At 45.6% G+C, this 18,948-nt stretch overlaps 1 protein-coding gene across 1 annotated transcript in view; it reads right to left on the reverse strand.

Moving 5' to 3' along the window:
• Positions 1-7,836: 7,836 nt before the first annotated feature.
• Positions 7,837-18,948, reverse strand: part of Apod (apolipoprotein D) — an 18,184-nt gene continuing 7,072 nt past the window's right edge. Inside the window, exons 3-5 of the mRNA XM_055625246.1 lie at positions 15,322-15,443; positions 11,541-11,629; positions 7,837-8,274 (exon numbers count right to left, since the gene is read on the reverse strand). Of these exons, the coding sequence (XP_055481221.1) occupies positions 8,039-8,274; positions 11,541-11,629; positions 15,322-15,443 (447 nt within the window). The 3' untranslated portion in view covers positions 7,837-8,038. The remainder of the gene's footprint in view (positions 8,275-11,540; positions 11,630-15,321; positions 15,444-18,948) is intronic.

Genomic DNA, 18,948 nt, shown 5'->3' on the forward strand with positions numbered 1-18,948 from the left:
TTTTATTCTTATGTTTTGTTTTGTTTATGGCAGGGGAGGAAAAAAAACTATTATTTTTATAAAAGAAAATCCATATCATCCTATGAGTAAAGCCCTTCTTAGTAGAAGCCAAGGGCCAAGTTCAAGTTGTAAATTATGACAAGCAACATAGTGTTGTTCAAGTCACTTCATTTGGCTGAGCTTCAGCCTCTCCATTTAGAAAGCGAATGTGCGTGTGAGGGAGCTGGTAATTTTCCAGTGGCCACTTGTGGGAACATACCAGAAATAGGAACTAGGAAGCTATCTCAGCTGACTATGTTTAGGCACATGGATGTAGATGTTCTGTCTTCACATCTGCCACTGATTTTTTTTTTGGGTGAAGGGTGGGGGGGTTGTGGGACATCTTTGAAGCCCCTGCATTTACCCATCCATCTGTCCGTTCACTCATTCACTCAATAAACATTTATTGAGTGCCTCAGTCCTAGGCTCTGAGATTACAAGAGTGCAGAAAAATAGAGTGGCTGCTTTCAGAAGCTGTGTTCCAGTAGGAGACACGAACAATAAATATGTAAACAAGTAATAGCATGATAACCAAAGATTACGAGAAGCAGCAAGAAAGGAATCAAAAGGAGGGAGCTATGGAAACTTTCCAGGGCAGCTACTTTTAGACAGGTGCTTCCTGAGGAGTCTGTCATCCAAGCGGAGACTTCACTAAATGCTAACAAGCTGAGCTTCCAGGCTCCAAAGCAATTATTAGTAATTTGCAGGTGCAAAATAATGACTCATCTAGGCTGCTTCCAATGCAAATCATCGTTTGTTGGCAAAATGCCTCTAAGAAAAATGCATTATGTCAGCCTCAGTTTTGTAGATTCCCATAGCATCTTGCAAAGGGTTGGTCCTGGGCATTACCAACCACTCCCTCAATTTGGAGAGATGGTGCAGGGAGTCCCCTGACTGGGTGGTTTGTCTCAGACAAGGCTGAGGCAAAGAAGAGCCACCCACTTAGTCAGAGCTACGACGCCCTGGCAAAGAATACCCACATCCTTATTCCAGTTCTACCCAAGCTGGCCAGGTAGCTCCTGAGCCCATTTGTCACCTCATGGAGATGGAGCTGACTCAGAACACTAGCAGTCATTTTGACCTGGGATGGGTGGGAAACAGAAGGCCTGGGTGGCAAGCAGGTGGAACTGGTGGCTGTCTACGTAAAATGTTTGGAATTTTTCTCTACTGACCAGTTCACAAGGCTGGAAACTCTTCTGCTAGAAGCTAGCATCCAATCCATTTGGTCTTTAAATTCCTTCTGTGTTTTCTTTTTGATGGATGAGGTGCTTTGCTTTTCCAATAGTGTATGCTTTTGGGCAAGATCACTCATTTAACACTGTAACTATTATATATATATTATATATATTATATATATATATATTACATCTAGTCCAAAAATGGACTTGCAAGCTGGGTGTGGTAGCACATACCTGCAGCCCCAGCACTTGGGGGCAAGCAAAAGGGGCTTGCTATAAGTTTGAAGTCAGTGTGGACTAGTGGGTGTTACACTAGCCTAGGCTAGATTGTGGGACCCTGTCAAGAAAAAAAAAAAAAAAAAGCTACTCACAAAAACTTTAAAATGTCAAGAGTAATAGTCAGGTTGTAGGTGTGCTGGTCTTGGGCTGAACCTTATCCAGAACTGCCTGTCCCAAATCCAAAGGACATGTCAGTACAACAGAGGTATAAGTCAAGGTAGAAAGCTCTCTCCCTCTCAGTCTCTCTCTCTCAATCTCTCTCTCCCTCTCCGCCTCTCTCTCCTGTGTACATATAAGCACGTGCACACACATGCCACTTTAATAGCTATTTGATAATCAGTGGTGTTCTAGTTTCAATCTTTTGCTTTGACAAACACTATGACTCAAAGCAACTCAGGGGAGGAAAGATTTGATTTGGCTCATAGTTCCAGGTCACAGACCATCCTTGAGGAAGTTAGGGCAGGAACTCAAACAAGAACTGGAAGCAGAAACAATGGAGGGCCACTTCTGGCTGGGTTAGTCAAAGTGTCCTGGTTCTCGAGTTTTCTTATACAGTCTAGGACGGCCTGCCCCGGGAACTGTGCCGCACTTGGAGAGCTGAGTCCTCCTGCATCAATTAATAGTCAAGGTCCCCTCCTCCCCCGCACATGCCCTTGGGCCAATCTGATCTGGGCAGTTCCGTAATTGAGAGTTTCCTCTCAGGTGACTAGGCTGTGCAAGTTGACAATAGACGCTGACTTAGACAATGGGTTCCTTCTTGTAAGTGGTCACAGGCAGCTGTGAAGTCACTGCATATGGCTTGCTTGGAGAATCTTCATCCTTATTATGTTGTGTGAACAAGCACATGTGAATTCCAGATACGGTACATTTTTTGTCGCTGTTGCTGTTCCTTTAGCTCGGCTAGCTCCTTTATCCGTAGTATCTGTGCACCCATCTGCAGGCTCAAGGTTTTTATGCAAAGTTTCCCAATCTCTTTGTTCCCAGGGGCCATGCTCTTGCAGCCCACTGCATGCGTATCTTGATGGACGCTGATGGTGTGTTCTGCCGTCACCACCTCATTGATTCTCAGGTAAAGAAGGGGTTCTTTCTACCTGAGAGATTTGTGGGTAGAGTCTCCATCCTTGACCACATCACATCATTGAGCTCTAGCATCTGGTATCTCTTATCTCAAGTCCCGTTTGAACTTTGCTTTACTGACAGTCATTTCAGAGCTCAATGACTCATTGCTGTCTCTGGGTTTCTGGGGGTACTAAAGATGCTAAAGAGTTGGCTTAATGGGACTTAAAGGGGGAAGGTTGCTGTAGAAGAATTTTAATTCAGAACATGGCTGTTCTGGCAAGAGATTACAACCAAAGACCTTCTAGGTCTGGGTGATCTGGCTGGAATACAAACATACCTTTAATCCAGGAGACAGAGGCAAGCAGATCTGAGTTCAAGGCCAGCCTTGTATATAGCAAGTTTCAGGTAAAGAAAAGCTTAGGTCCAGGAGTGGTGGTATACACCTTTAATCCCAAACAATAAAGGTAGTTTGTAGAAGGAAGTACCCCTGTTTGAAAGTGATGTCTAACTGAGTGGTAGAAACTGAGGAATCAGAGAAAGACTTGACAGAATAGGATGTGCCCAACTCTCACAATAAGAGAGAAGAAAGGAAAGCTACTTAAGGGACAATACACAGAGAGAGAGGGAAAGTGGTTTTACTGGAACAGTAATAGAGAGACAGATTGCAGAGAAAGCATTTAGTGAAGACTGAATAAGCCAGAGAATGAGAAGGAGCCAGGAGATTACAACAGATTGCTCGAGTTAGTTTGAAGCCAAGCGGAGCAATTCAGAGGCAGAGAGAAAAGCCAGATTGAATAAATTACCTGGGAGAGGAGTTTGAGCCAGAAAAGCTGAGTTGAACCAGCCAGCCCAGAGCTCAGAAAGAACAATAAAGGGTGAGCTTATTCAACAGTAAGTCTTAGAGGCTAAAAATATTCTAGGCCTAGGTTAGGTTGTACGGAGGCTAGATGCTTCCAGGATTGGGCCTAGGTTGGCAGAGGCAGTAAGCCTCCCAGACAACAATTGAAAGAGGAAAATAAAAGTTCCTTTTACAGGTTGCTCAGTGATTAAGAGGCTTTGCTGTGCAGCCATAAAGACCTGTGTTCAGGTCCTGGCATCCATGCAACAAATGATGTACTCCAGTACTATGAATGACAGAGACAAGGGGGTCGTTGGGGCTTGCAGGCTGCCAGCCTAGCCGAAAACCATGAGCTTCAGGTACAGGGAAAGACCCTGCCTCAAAGGAATAAAGCAGAGAATAATGTTTTCTGAGACAAGGCTAGCCTTGAATCCTCTGATCCACCTGCCTCAACCTACCCAGTGCTGGAATTACAGGCATGTGCCTGGCAGTTATTTTATAAATATGTTGGGGTTATTTTCCCTACCAAAAAATTACAGGTGTTCCCTCAGCAACAACTTGCTTATTGTTCCCGTACAAAACCATAGTACTGTAGGAGGATCCTGAGAGAATCTGCTGGACTAAGGAGTCAAGACTGGCACTCCTCCCACCCCACCCCCACCTCTCACCTCCTACCTCCCACCCACATCCTCACCCTTGTGATTACCCTCTGAGCTTCTCCTTGCCATTTCCAATGAGCACACATCACCTTTCCTATGGGAAAACATTGCATAACTCTTGAACCTATTTTACTATCACAACTAAGCAAAATACTGACTTCTGCCCTAAAAAGTGATCATATTTAACAAATGCTGAAAACCTCCAGTTACTCATAATTATCAAGGTAAGGATGGTTCCTTCGGGGTAAAGTCTGTTATAAAAGAAAACAGTGCTTGGGCAGCTTACGGAAATAAAAACTAAGTTACTTGACATTTCCCTTTAAGTCTTGTAGAAGTGAACAGGGGTCCTTGCTGGTAGCAAATGATAATTGCTCTATAAGTGAAAAAATATAAGTATAACATATCCTATACTTATGAATGAAGCCCTAACCTTAGGAACATGAGAATAGTTCTGGAAGGCCTCCATGTCTCAGGCAATTCCGGAAAGAGGAGGCCCATTTGGGGGTTTTGACACTATACTTTCCAGAGGACAAGGCTAAACTAAAAGAAAGTCTTAGGGTTTGTATATATCTTAGGGCTTACACTACAAATAGCAGCTGCAAAAATAAGAAAAATAGAATTACCTATAATTCTACCAACCTAACACATTAATTGCTTTCATTTTCTTTGTTCGCTCTTAGTACTTGATTTAATGCCATTATTCCATGCAGCTATAAATACAACATAGTTAAAACGCCGTGTTCTTTTTTTTTTTTCCACCCAACATTATATTATGAACTCTTTTGTCTTGAGGCTATTTTGGTTGCAAGGAACCAAGTCAAATTATCTCAGAATTAAAAGGTAGGAAAGTGTCATGTCAAATTATCTCAGAATTAAAAGGTAGGGAAGTGTGTGTGTGTGTGTGTGTGTGTGTGTGTGTGTGTGTATACATATCTAATTGTGCAGATTTCCAGGGGCGGGAACCGAGGCTCTAAGTCAGCTAAGTGTCATAGGAGTTGAGCTGGGACATGGAGAGCCACTGGCAGCTGAAGCTGCTGTCAGGAGCCTTGGCCAGGTGTCAGGGCCTCACCTGATACCTGCATTTGTGCTTTGTACTCTCATAAATTCCGAGTACAGCACCAGTAACATAACGGCCAGCTATGAGACCTCGCAGCTCTGGAGCATTCCAGACCTCTTAGGTTGGTTTCGTTCTGTTTTGTGTTTTGTTTTAAGAAGCTAAGGATGGAAGCCAGGGCATCACACTGTACCGCTGGACTCTGCCTCCAGGTCTCTAAAGTCAAGTGTCTGTGATCTTCTCCATGCAATTAGGCTGCTCAGTCTGCAGCCTGGTGTCCCCTACGTCAGACAGACACTCCTTGGTTCCACTGGCTGTGGCTACGGAGGAAGGATCACATGCTCAGTCTCTGCAGAGCAGCCAGGCCACCAGCAGGGACCTCCCCACCCCACCCCACCCTCTGTGCATGCACACTGACCTGCATGTGTGTGTGTGCGCGCGCACACACAAAAGCAACTCCCTCGTGACGTTTGTAGTTCTCAGTTTCATGAACACGTGGCAGATATCAAGCAGCTATTCTATAACCCCAGATCCCATTCCCCAGCTGTCCATCTGGGGTGACCACAAATAAAACCGCAGTGAGCATTTTCTGTACCTGCATCTTCCTTTTCACCTAAATTGTGTAAAATCTGGAGCTGCCACAATTAAAACCCGAAATAAACATTTAGGTAAGTACATCTCCCCTTTCACCTAGATTGTGTAAAATATTTTTAAAACTACATAGAGATTACATTTTCTGGATACCTCCAGGACATAAGCCATAACTTGCAATATTTTTGTTTCACATATACCTATATCTACCAGAGATGTGTACTTAGGTAGTTATAGGCCAAGTCATGATCTGTGACATCTGGGGTTTGCTTTATAAACACTCCAGGAAAAAAAAAATACAATGTTTAGGAGATAACGGAGTGAGAGTGGTGATGTGTTGATGATTGTTGGAGCTGCTGGCTGTGCCAGGCTTATTATGTACTATTGTCTTATCTTGCTATGTGTTTCCTACTGTCCTTCTCTTTTCCTCTCTAGTGGCTTTCCCTGTACACTTCCCTGTATGCCTGTGTACTGCCCTCTCCAAATCTCTCAGTAATTTACTCAGGTGCATTTTGCCAGAGAGTTTCTAACGAGGAAGAAATCACATCTCATTTCCACATGTTTATTTATTTCTTTTGTATGTGTGTGTTTGTATGTGGGCACAGGCATTCTACAATAGTTGTTTGGAGGTCCAAGGGCAACTTGCTGGACCCCCACCAAGGGGGTCCCAGGGATCAAACTAAGGTCCTGGGCTTGGTGACAGATGTCTTTACTGTTAAGTTTCAAACCCAGGACAAATGGCTGAGGTGCCTATTTAAATATCAAAATGGACCTGGCCACCAGGTTCTCCCCACATCCCTCAGTTCCTACCTGTTACAGGGCTCTCCAGGTTGGCACACCCCCCCCCCACCGTGAATTTTCCAGCCCTGGGGGCTGGGCTACCCTTCCCTATATAATCAGCCATTGTGGTTGCTTGCCTTCTTTGTACCTTTGAACCTCCTGGTTGCTGCCCCTGGTTCTCCTCTCTCCCTCTCCACCCCACCCCAAATGGCCCAGCTCAGGAGCATGTCCACACCGGACTTTACCATCTGTCTCTGCTGCTGGCTATGCTCTCCCATATGTCAATAATAACCTTTCTCCTCCTCCATACCTAGGAGCGGTCGCATTTCCTTTCTTTTCCTTTTTATTTCTATTGTTCATTCATTTAGCAGCTGCTACCTGTCACTGCACAATTTAGTTTTTCCCTCGAGTTGACAGATGGTTGGAAACTTAGTGCTCTGGGGAATCACTGTATTCTAGAAGAGCAGCCAATGGCAAAGGGGGGGGGGGTGGACAGTGGCGTGGCAGACACAGGACCCAGCAGGCAGTGCTGGAGAGAGCACTTGACCACACACAACCCCTTTCCTGTCTTTCTGCCTTGCAGTTTTCAGATTTTTTTCATCTAAACTGGAAGCTACATTTGCGTTTATTTTTTTTTTTAATTAAGTGAAAAATGTATATATTAACAGATACGTATTACACACAAGAGCTAAGTGAGAGTGTGGCGCGATGAATCTGAAGTCAGGAAACACAACACCAGGTGGTTCCTGACTTTCTGGTGGAGCAGGGCATGGGAATGCCCTGAGGCTTGAAGACAGACTGTATAAGCTTGACCCTGTGTCTTGAAGGGGGTGGGATGTTCTCAGATCTCCCATGGTGCCCTCTACATTGCTCTGTATGGTTTCCACCACTAGGCTGGAGGTTGGGGGATGAGGGAAGGAATTCTGGATTTTTTTTTTCAGTGACTAGAATGCAATTGGACCTCAGTAAACATCAAATGAATGAAAGAGAACACGATTTTGTATCAGTTTTTAAACACCCTTGTCTTCTCCTCACAGTGCCCTCTTTCCCCAGATCCTCCCAGGATGCTCCTTCCTCAGCCCTGCTCCGAAGATTCCAGATGGGAAAGTAAGAGCTTCCAGGAAGCCTCCGCATAGACATGAAAACCTCCCAGCATTACGTCCAGGGCAGCGTGTCCTGTGGAGTGCAACCCTGCATCCGGGTCACCAGGATCTGACTTTGTCATCAGCTAGCTCCTGCCTTTAAACTAGGACAGCTCAGAACGGGTTCTCTAAGCCTAACTGCCGGAGGGTTTCCAACCATCTGCTGACAAGGAATCTCCCACAATAAACCTAGCTCAGAGTCGACTGGGAACCCAGCTGATGAGCAAAACCTTTATTATCGGGCTAGCAGGGTAAGAGGGTAGGGTCTGGTTGGGTTTGGGCCATCTTTCCACGAGGCCCCTCCATTGGCTTCTACAGCCGAGGTTTCCCTCTGGTTACCCTTGGCTCGCCTTGAGGAGGATTCGGGGTGGAGCCAGAGAATGCAAAGCGAAGTAACCTGGAGTGGCTGACCCCTCCCTTTACAGGAAGTCCGGGCAGTTCGCCTGATCTGTTGTCGTTATTTTTTCGAAGTCGATGTCATTAGAAGTGAGGATATCTTTTAGGTAGGTCACTGTTTCTGGAGGGAGGTAAGGGTTTCTTCCCAGGATCCAGACGTAATCCACGTGGAAGAGCCAGAGCACGGTGGTGCAGGAGTACACGAGGGCGTAGCTGTCGTAGTCGGTGGCCAGGATCCAGTACGGAGAGAAGGGCATCACTGAGAACCAGAGGCCGCAGCGTGAGGAAGGAACAGGGCGAGAGAAGCCTCCTCTCCAGGGCTCTGGGAACCCAGTCCCTAAATCCGTGCTTCTTACTTCCCTCCCCTTCTCCACCTTCAGACCTTCAGGGGGTTGACCTTTTAAAAAAGTATTACTAATATCCCTGCCTTAGTCTCCTCAGTGTTGGGGTTGCAGGTGTGTACCACCGCGCTTGGTATGGAAACACCAACACTCCCCAGTGATTCCAGTGTGTGGCAATAGTCAAGACCCTTTTCTATGCCCTCCCCCACCAGCGTAACAGGGAAAAGGCGCGCTGGATGACTGGGGAGCCAGGGGGCTCCTTGGGCTGGCTGGCTGCACCAGCCTGGCGGTGTGAAGAAGCGGAGGCTCTTCCGACGTAATCTCAGCAAACCCTTCAACTTTAGGAATGTGGTGTGGTAAATCAGGCAGCGGTTGCACACGCCTGTAATCCCAGCACTCACGAGGCAGAGGCAGGCAGATCATTGTGAGTTTGGGGCCAGTCTGGTCTACAGAGCGAGTTGCAGGACAGCCAGGGCTACACAGAGAAACCCTACCTTGAGACACGCCACCCCTCAAAAAAATGTGATGTGGCGGGTGACGGTGGGTTATAAGCTTGACTGCCTGACTTCCTCCCTTCTTTCCTTCTTTCTTTCTTTCTCTCTCTCTCTCTCTCTCTCTCTCCCTCTCTCTCTTTTTGATTTCTTTGTTTGAATGCTCTGTCTGCATATATGCTTGCGTGCCAGAAGAGAGCATCAGGTCCCATTATAGATGGTTGTGAGCCACCACCGTGGTTGCAGGGAATTGAACTCAGGACCTCTGGAACGGCATGAAAGGATGAAAGGATGGGCTTGTGTGCACTCATGGGTGATGCTTGTTTGGATTCCAGAGAGCCCACTCCCTCCACCCAAAACAGTAATGGTTCCTGCTTGCCAGGTCAGCCTGAGAAGATGTGTGATAAAGGAGGCCTGTGCAAGTGATGGGCATTTGCCTAGGTGCCAAGGGTCCCACTAATTGCATGGAAATGTAGGCCCAGAGCACCAGCCACTGAGCTTCCTCCTACCTTTGAGTTTCTTTTTATAGAAACGGAAGTGGAGGGGTGCTGAGAAAAGAAGGTGGATGTAAGCCTGGATAGACGGTTGGTTCTGAGTCGCCTTTTGGCACTTGAGGTCCTTACATGGACACACACACACACACACACAAACCTCACGAGTGTGTGTGAGACATATCATCATATGTCTGCTATTGGTAAAGTTTGTCACTCTGCATTTGAGTTTTGGGAAAATATCTCTCCCATCTCTTAGCAGCACCAAAGGCTCTTCTATCCACCGAGACATGAACATTTTGTCTTTCCCTCACCTTGTCTGTCTCTCAGGAATAAATTTACCCAGCATTTCCTCTTAATGCAGACAGCTTACACGTCTCTCTTCATTGGAAAATGTTGCCCTTCCCCTGTTGCTCATGAATGCTACAGTGCAAATTCTCTGCTTGGGGGCCTCCTTAATTCTATCCTGTACTTGCTGTGCCTTCCAGGCTCTAGACGTCTATATAGGCCTCTCCCATGTCACTTTCTGTATTTGAAACATCCATCTTTCCCACAGTCTCCCATAGATCCTAGAAGGTCCTCCACAACCGCTTAATCCCATTTGTGCTGATGAGGTTGATTAGTTGTTTTTTTTTTTTTTTAATTTTTTTAAGAACTTGACACAAGTTAGAGTCGCCCGGGAGGAGAGACCTGCATTTGAGGAATTGCCTCTATCCGATTGGCCTGTGGGGCATTTTCTTGATTAATGGTGAATGCGAGGGGAGGGAAGGGGCTCAGTCCACCATGGGTGGTATAACCTTGGGTAGGCAGTCCTGAGTTGTATAAAATAAACCAACTGAACGAGTCATAGGGAGCAAGCCAGTAGACAGTGTCCCTTCATGATCTTTGCTTCAGTCCCCTCCCTGGCTTCCCTCAGTGACGGACCATAACCTAGAAGATGAACACCCCCCACCCTCCCAATTGCTTTTGCTCAGCGTCTTATAGCAACAGAAAGCCATCTAGAACACCTTTTATTCCAAATGAACCTCTTTGTCCTCAACGTCCTCAGCCTCTCTTTTAGCTCTGGTCCCAGGCCTCCTTCCATAGCCTGTGCGTACGATACTTCACACTTCACGTGGTGAAGGCACAGCCTCAGTTACCGTAGAGACCCCAGAATTGAAGGGCAAATAGAGAGGAACCGAGGCTTATCACCTTCGCTCCCATCCCTCTCCCTTTCCCATCCATGCTATGGGGAAAATTCTCGAATGAGGGGTTGAAGAGTTGGGTTCACTCCTAGGTGTAGCTCCAATGAGCTCTGTGCCTATTCGTCTTACTCAGATTCCCTCCATTCCAGCTTCCTTGTTTGTAAAAATGACAAGAGAAACAAATATGCACAAAGAAAGCCCTTGACTCTGCACGGAGCCCCTCTAGTCTGTCTTCGAAATGCCTGTTCACCTGAAGGCATTGCTCATAGCCACACGTGTGGGAAGAACTGCTTTATCCTTCCAGCATTTCTTTCCTGGTTTACAAGTAAGAACTCCCTCCCCACCCTACTCTAGGGACCTGACTGTGTAGAGACAGAAGGGGCTGGCAGGAAGGAGAAGGATGGTGATTTCGCTTGCAGAGAGTGACTTTAGTGTCTGCTCTGTACGTAGGAAGAGGGGGCTCGCAAGCATTTCCAGCAAGAGAAAACCTCACGGGTCTGAGCTGAATTCTCCAGCGCATCTACAGTGGCAACAAAACTAACTGCCCTCTCTGCTGCCTGTGTACATTCCCCAGAGGGCAGTCATCAACTGAGTGACTAGAGAGCCTTCACCCTTGCCTCTTGCCTGTGAGCTTCTGCAGAGGCCGATTGTTCTAACATCTAGTAATTTGGGGGCCTCTCTTTCCAACGAGATCAGACTGGATTCCCCTTCCTCCTCATGCCGCATAGGCTTTTCTGTGAGCCTTGTCTGCCAAAACACCAACTTTCCTGGTTCCTCCTCAGTGTTCACATAGGATGTCAGCCTGTCAGGACACGGCTGGCTCTGTTTTGCCCATCATTGCATCCCTCTGTATCCCAGTGCCTAGGCCAGGGAACAGCACAGGGTAGGTGCACAGGAAGTAGTTGTGCACTGAACTGAACCCTGATGACAGGGCTCAGATGTGCTTGAACACAGGGCTCTGTCTTCCCATCTGCAGATCTCCCGTGCCTGATGCTTCCTGAGGGAAGTGGATACTTACACTCAAAAAACTTGACTCCCAGCTTGGCTGGCTCCGAGAGGTTGCTCTGTTTGGCTTCACCTTCAATTTTGTTCACGGTTCCATCAGCTCTTCAGTGAGTGAAAAAAAAAAAAAAAAAGAGAAAAGAAACAAGGAAAGGTTGGGGAGAGTAAGGAAGAGAGATATGGAAAAGGAAGTACATACAAACAAATTAAAAACCAAAAATCAATGAAAGTCAAGCTTTGCTCCCCAAGGGCTCCAGCAGCCAGCACGGTAGTGTCTGGTGTGGGAGGCTCTTGAACCAGCCAGACCTGGTTCAAAACCCTGTCCTTCCCTCTGTCTGTGACTGTCTGAGATTCAGTAGAGAAAGACAGAGTCGGTGGACAAGAGGCAGCTATGGCCACGCTTAGGGGCTGGATTCTATAAGCCCTTGCTTATAGAATACCCTGGTTTTTGGACTGTTGGCCATTTGCCTTCCAGGCATTTCCTGCCCCTAGGCTTCAAAGAGAAGGGATAAATGGGAATGGGGAAAATAGACAAAACAACCCCCCTACAAGATTCCTCTCTTTGCCTAGGAGAGGATGACAAAGAAACAAAGGAAGGAGGAACTAGCTCACTGAAAATAATGCAGAGCAGGAAGGAGTCTGGTGGTATTTCCCATCACCCCTGTGTTGCACAGAGGCAATGAGGAGACCCGGCCACTGTGATTCAGCCCAGTTCTCAGAGACACATTGTGAGGAGACACGCATCTTCTAACTGGTCCCCCAACACTTAGCAGGGGCAGAGCCACTCTTTCTTAGCGGTATATAAAATGGTGGCATATCTTAAGTGTGCTGGTCTTGGAACCAAGGGAGTACTCTGGCCCTTCACAAGGATCTGGCCCATTTCAGGCTAATTCCCAATGACCCCCTGAACCCAGAGGACAGGGAAAAACTTCAGAGAGGACAGAGAAGGGAGGCACCTGGAAATCAGAGTGCTCCCCTTCAGGAGGTAGAAGAGAGCTGCCTGTGCGTTGGTTCTCAAGCAGGGCAATCAGGAGAGCTAAGTATGTATGAGGAAGTCAGTAGGTGCGTGCTGTGCGGTTGGACGTGAGGGATGCTCTAAAATCCAGATCCTCAGCAGCAGGTTAGGGAGGTTAGGAAGGCACTCTCATATTCCCAATTGCATCGTCTGTTTGTTACCACGTAGGACCAGGCACCATGCCTCACTGTCTCCCTGGAAGATGGTCTGATTCCCTCTGCAAATGGTAACTTAGCAACAAACCAGGCTCCTCTCCTCAATGCTATCATTTGTGTCTTGTTCCAGAATAGTTGTCAAAACACCCGTCTTTGATCATAAATGCACCAAAAAAGAAATGCATTGGTATTTTCTTTTAAATATGATTTTATTGCATTAATTTAGTGTTTGTGTGGGGGTGGGGGTATGCACATGTATGTGCCTGTGTGTTTACTCCTATCGTGACACTAGTGTCATAAGCATAACTTGTGGGGATCTGCTTGGAGGCAGACCCTTCTACTATCTCACGGACTCCAACCCGTGTTTTCAAGTAGCAAGAGTTCAGCCATAAAAAGGTCATGTTTAATTAGATGATTATCACTCGCCAGATACAGTTGTAAGAGCTTTACGCCTTTTACCTCATTTGATGCCCAGGCAGCCTCAGGGACGTTAGCTCTATTGCTACTGGCTGCAGAACACACCTTAGCTGACCTAAGATCCCATTGCGATCTGCTCTGAAACTAGGCTGCCAAGCGCCAAAGCCTGATTCCTTCCCCCTGGGCCAGCTCTTTCAGGCCCTAAGTTCTTGAACACAGTCTGAGAGAATGCCCTTGTTGCAGCTCCCTGTACGTGGAACATCATGGGCTTGGGATCTAGTGGGACATAATATCTCATTGAAAACAGGTCATTACTGCCACGAGGTAGTAGATCTGAGTTCAAGGCCAGACTGATCTACAGAGTGAGTTCCAGAACATCAAGGGCTATACAGAGAAACCCTACCTTGAAAATAAAATAAAAATAAAGGCCATTACAACCTGCCTGCTATGATCTGGATAAATGTTTCCCAAAGGACATGGTAAAGGTTTGGTCCCCAGGATGGTGTTGTTAAGGTAGACATAGAAGATGAGACTGAGAGAGGTCTGTAGGTCACTGGGGGTGTGCCTTCAAAGAGGATTGTGGAACTCCATGCTCTTCCTGTTTCTCTTTCCTTTCTTGTTTTTGTTTTTGTTTTGTTTTGTTTTATTTCTGCCTTCTACCAGGAGGCACCACCTCCACCAGAGTCACAGGGAACAAGGCCCCTTGATTCCAGATGGGAGCTTCATGAACTATGGCCCAAATAAACCTTTTCTCTGGATTCCACTGTGAGGAGAAGCAACTAACACAGGACCTGTAACATTCCTGGGAGATTCCTGGCAAAGGCATTTCAGTTCCTGCGGTCAGCCTTTCCTGCAGCTCTTCCCTGGGGCTCCAAAATAAGCTGGAGTTATGTCCAAAAGGAGCTAGAGGCCCTCAAGCTCCTTCCTGCATTTCTCTGGTTTATGCAGGCTGGGAGTCAGCCGGCTACACTCTGGCCCACAGGGACATTAGTGGATGGCATCATGGTCACCAAAAGCCTCTGTGGACCTAGCAACTTGAGCTCTGAGTGTAGCTGTTTCCCTGGTGTTGAATACCATCCTCAGATCTTATAGAGAACAGAAAGAGCAAGCCTTCATCCCCAGCCTTTTTAACTTGTCTCTGTTCTCTTCATTTCTCCTTTCCTGGGTTCAAATCTAGGCTTCCTCATGTATCGCTTGTGTGGTCCTTGAGCAAGCTGCTTAACTTCTTTCTCTGTACCTAAGTTTCTCATCCATGAGGGTTATAATAGTATCTACTTTTGCTATGTCATGGGAATTAAGTAAATATATTTTCAGAGAGGTGATTGTGGGGTTGGGGGTGAGAGTGCCTTGCATATAGGAAATACTTAAATGTATTTGTTGGTGTTGTGTAACCTTTGTTGGTGGAAGGTAAGGGAGAAGGACTTCATCCTGGGTCTCTTCATGTCTGCTCTCCAGAGTGCAAAGATGAGGATCAAATAGCAATGTTCAGTGCACTTAGTAATAGAAGAACATGCTTCTAAAAGACATGCTATCTATGCTAGAGAGTACATGGTTCGGGTATCTGAAGAAAAAGAGATGCCTAAGGCTGGAGATGTGTCTTGATTGGTAGCATGCTTGCTTAGCACATCAAAGGTTCTGGGTTAACCACCAGTACTGCCCAAACAAGGCTTGGTGCTATGTACTTGTAATCCCAGCACTAAGGGGGACCAGAGATTCCAGGACCTTGGCTATACAGTGAGTTGGAGGCCAGCCTGGGCTACACAAGATCCTGTCTCAAAAGAAGAGAAGAGAGAAAACAAAAAGAGGGAGGGGTCCCTACCAGGGAAGGAGGCCGGAAGTCGGATACATTGCCATGGGACGAGATGAGACTCCAGTTCCCAGAATATTTGACAAAAGGTGATGGCCTCTGTGAGTAGATGAACAGAAAGGGCTTCTCTCTTGGTCTGGAGGCCAGATGGCCCAATGCCCTTTGCTGCCAGAGACTCCATTTTGCAATGAGAGCAGGGGCGCTGACTAAGTTACCGTTGACTCCTCACTGCCTCTCTCAGTGTCTGGTATTCAGTAGGTGCTCGTCAGCGGTTAAAGAAGGCAGCACACACATTCCAGCCCCGACCATCCTGCCTAGCTTGAGTAACACACACCTCCTCCCTGCCCCTGCCTGCTTGGGCACAGAACAAGGCCATCCCAGGCAGGCCTGCACGGTCGCTCACCTCATCTCCTGGTTCAGGACTTTGATGTTTCCATTCTCCATCAGGGAGTAGTTGGCTTGAATGCAGTTTCCTTTCTCAAAGCTCGCCGGGGTCTTCTCAATTTCGTACCATCTTCCAAGATACTGCACAGACAACAAGCAGAGCAAAACCCAGGGGCTCTCTGGGGACCTGCTGGCTCTTCCCCATTGTTGTCTTAGAAGCACAGCCCTTTCCAGGGGAAACCAGGCCAAATGGGCCACCTCGTTCCCAGCCAACAGGGCAAGATAGTGTTTCAAATGAGAATAAGAGATTCGGATGTGCCGGCACTGCTTGCATGCCACATTCTGTTCCTAAGGGCCTCTTTATTTACACAGGCTCTCAGAGTTCTCTCTGGTCAAAACTTGTGTGAAATTCCAGCCTCTGTGAAAGGAAGGGACTGTCTGACTGACGGAAAATACCTTTTACCTCCAACAGCTGATAATCCTACAAGGCATCTTGAATTTTGTGTCGCTCAGACATGTGGGCTGTGGAACCACTTCTGCTTGGAGTTGGTTACTGTACCAACTTATAATCTCTGCAAAGAGCAGTTTAATAATATTGAGCAGAACTAAAAGTACATGTTCTTTAGCCCAGCAATTTAACTTTTGGGAAGTTATCTCCTGTTGTTAAAAACAAACAAACAAACAAAAACCATATCTGTAAGTATAAGGTTATCTGTTGCAGTTCTGTCTGTAACAATAAAATGCAGGAATCAGACTAGCGGGGAGCTGGGGAAAATAAATGATGGTGAACATATGGGATGAAACTTTATACAACCCCCTTTTAAAAAGTTGCATGCAGTTACCTCGAAGGTTATCTAAAGAATTAAGAGCAAAGAGCCAGGCTTGAAAGGGCCAGGGATGTGCTTCAGCTGCCTTTGCTGTAACAAGGAAAAGCTTATTGTATGGGGCGTCTTTTGTTGCTGTGATGAGCTAAAAGCAGCACAGATTTATAACTTATGGTTCTATAAGGCAGACTCCGATCCTAAGCTCCCTGGGCTAAAATTGAGATGTGGGCTTCCTCCCCTTCCAGAGGCTTTGAGGGAGAGGGGTGTCCTTGCTTTTTTTCTCCATGTTACATAGGCCACCTGCTCTCCGGACCGGGAAGCTCTCCATTTTCAAAGTCACCGAACATAGGGCAGGCCCAACAAGGCACCTCTCTGACTCTCATTTCTTCATCAAACCTCTCTCTCTGACCACATCGAGGAAAGGTTTTTCTGCTTCTAACAATATATATGATTAAATTGGGTACACCTGGATAACCAGGTTAATCTGGCCACCTCAGGTCACCGCTGTAGAATCCCTTTATTCTTTGGAAGGTAACGTGTTCACAGGTTAGAAAACAGGCAATGGACATCTGGAAGCTATTTTTTGCTTATCACAATCTTATACATATTTGCTTGCATAATGTATACATCGTCTAAAACTGTGTATATACAATGTGTTGTTTTTACTGGTTGCTCCTGGGGGAGGAAAATGAGGAGACGAAGGGAAACTTCACTGGAAGTTCCTTTGGACCTTTGGGGTTTGGGTTTTGTCCTCCCCACCCCCACCCTCCATGATGGAGCAAAGACTTTACACTAGGCAGATATGCTATTACTGAGCTCTGTGCCCAACTCTCTTTGCACTGTCAGCATTTTAAACTACTTGAGTGTATTTGCCTAGTCAAAATATTAATTACAGTCGTTTTACAAATTTTTAAAAATCTGTCACTCAGCAGAGAAAGTGAAGCACCCATTCGCCCTCAAACATTCAGAAGCTTCCCCAAAGTGACAGGGCTGCTTCAGTCACGTGACTCTGCTCAAGCACACACCCACATCTTTGACCAGACTTTTACTACCCTGTTAGTAAACTCCAACAGGCAGTTAAAAACACTGAAATCTAGCAGAGGCCTCTGATCCCAGAACCATGGAAATACACAAGGCAGGAAAATCAGGAATTCAATGTCAGCATCAGGTACATAGAGAGTTCAAGACCAACGGGGGCAACTGGAGACCCTGTCTCAAAAACAAAAGAAGACAAAAAATCTAACAAAATAGAACAACCCCCTCAAACCTGACCTTCACTGAAAGCACCAAAGAGTGAGTCTACCAGGTTTCATAGACAACCTGAGAAAAAATGTCATCCTGTAATCTGTTTAAAATAGTTCTTAACTATTCAAGTGACTTCAGAGATCCACAGTTAAGAGTAAGGAAGTATGACTTTCCAGAAACAAGTAAACTCAGAGGTCAGAGGTTTCCGTGTCATGTTTCCTCATGATCCCATATTCCTCTGTAAATCTTTCTCATTGAAGTTTCTACATAAGGACAATTCAGGGTCTGAAAAAGAAAACTGGGAAAGGCGCAAAGTCACCTTTCTTTACAGATGACATATTCCTGTACACAGAAAGTCCTATGGCACTGTTTGTGAGTGACTTCACTTGCCCTCATCTAAGATTAGAGGTGTGTGTGGCCATGCTTAGTTTATTTGGCAGTGGGAATCAAACTTGATTTTGTGCAAGGTACGTAAGCATTCTACCAACTGAGCTATAGCGCCAACCTCTGTATGGAATCCTAAACCTACACACACACACACACACACACACACACACACACGATCTAAATAATGAGTTCTGCAACTTTAAAAGATGCAAGATCAATAAACAAATACATTTCTGTATGTGATGAAAAAAATCTGCCAATGAAATTAAGAAGATTTCATGTATAATAACATCAAAAGTATAAACATAGTAAGAAATTTGACTTGAGACATGTAGGAACTTGTGTTTTGGAGACTAGAAAATGTTGGCAAGACAAAAAGGTAAATAGAAAGTAAGTGGGAAAGATAGCTTATGCTCATGAACAAGAACGGTTAAGATAGTGATACTTTCCACATTGTTCTTTATGTTATATGCAGATGTGGACAAACTGATGATAAAATTCATATGAAAATACAAGGGATACAGAATAGTTAGAAGAATAAAGTTGAATGATGCCTGCATTCTGAGTCACAACTTAGGACAAATTTTAGCAATTGAAACTGGAGTAAGTATAGACGTATAGAGAGACTAGAATTGAGATAAACACAGGGCTTAAACTATAAAACTCTGAGAAAAACATATAGGTGTAAACCATTATAGTCTTGGATTTGGCAACAGTTCTCTAGACTGAGCGACACCTACTGCACAAACAAGATTCTCACTAATTAGCTGTGTTTGTAGGCCTGATCACAGAAGAACAAGCAACAACAAAAAACATGGACAACTTGGACTTGATCAGGATAAAAAAAAAAAAAAATCTCCTGCTCCAAAGGGTATATCAATAAAGGCAAAAATCCCACCAAATGGGAGGAACATCTCTTAACATATCTGAGAAGAGATCTTCATCTATCCTAGAAAAAGAACATTTGGGTACCAATAATTAAAAGATAAATAACCCATTTTTTTTTTAAGGGCAGAAGATTTGAGTGGAAGATTTACACATGACCCACAAGTACATGAAAAGATACTTAATGACATTAGCCATCAGGGAATGGAGATCATGTCATTTAGCACCACTAAGAGGCTTGTGATAAAAGAAAAAAGAAAGAAAGAAAGAAAGAAAGAAAGAAAGAAAGAAAGAAAGAAAGAAAG

The sequence above is a fragment of the Psammomys obesus genome, unplaced genomic scaffold, assembly GCF_907164565.1.
Source record: "Psammomys obesus unplaced genomic scaffold, mPsaObe1.curated_primary_1811, whole genome shotgun sequence".
NCBI classification, from domain to species: domain Eukaryota; kingdom Metazoa; phylum Chordata; class Mammalia; order Rodentia; family Muridae; genus Psammomys; species Psammomys obesus.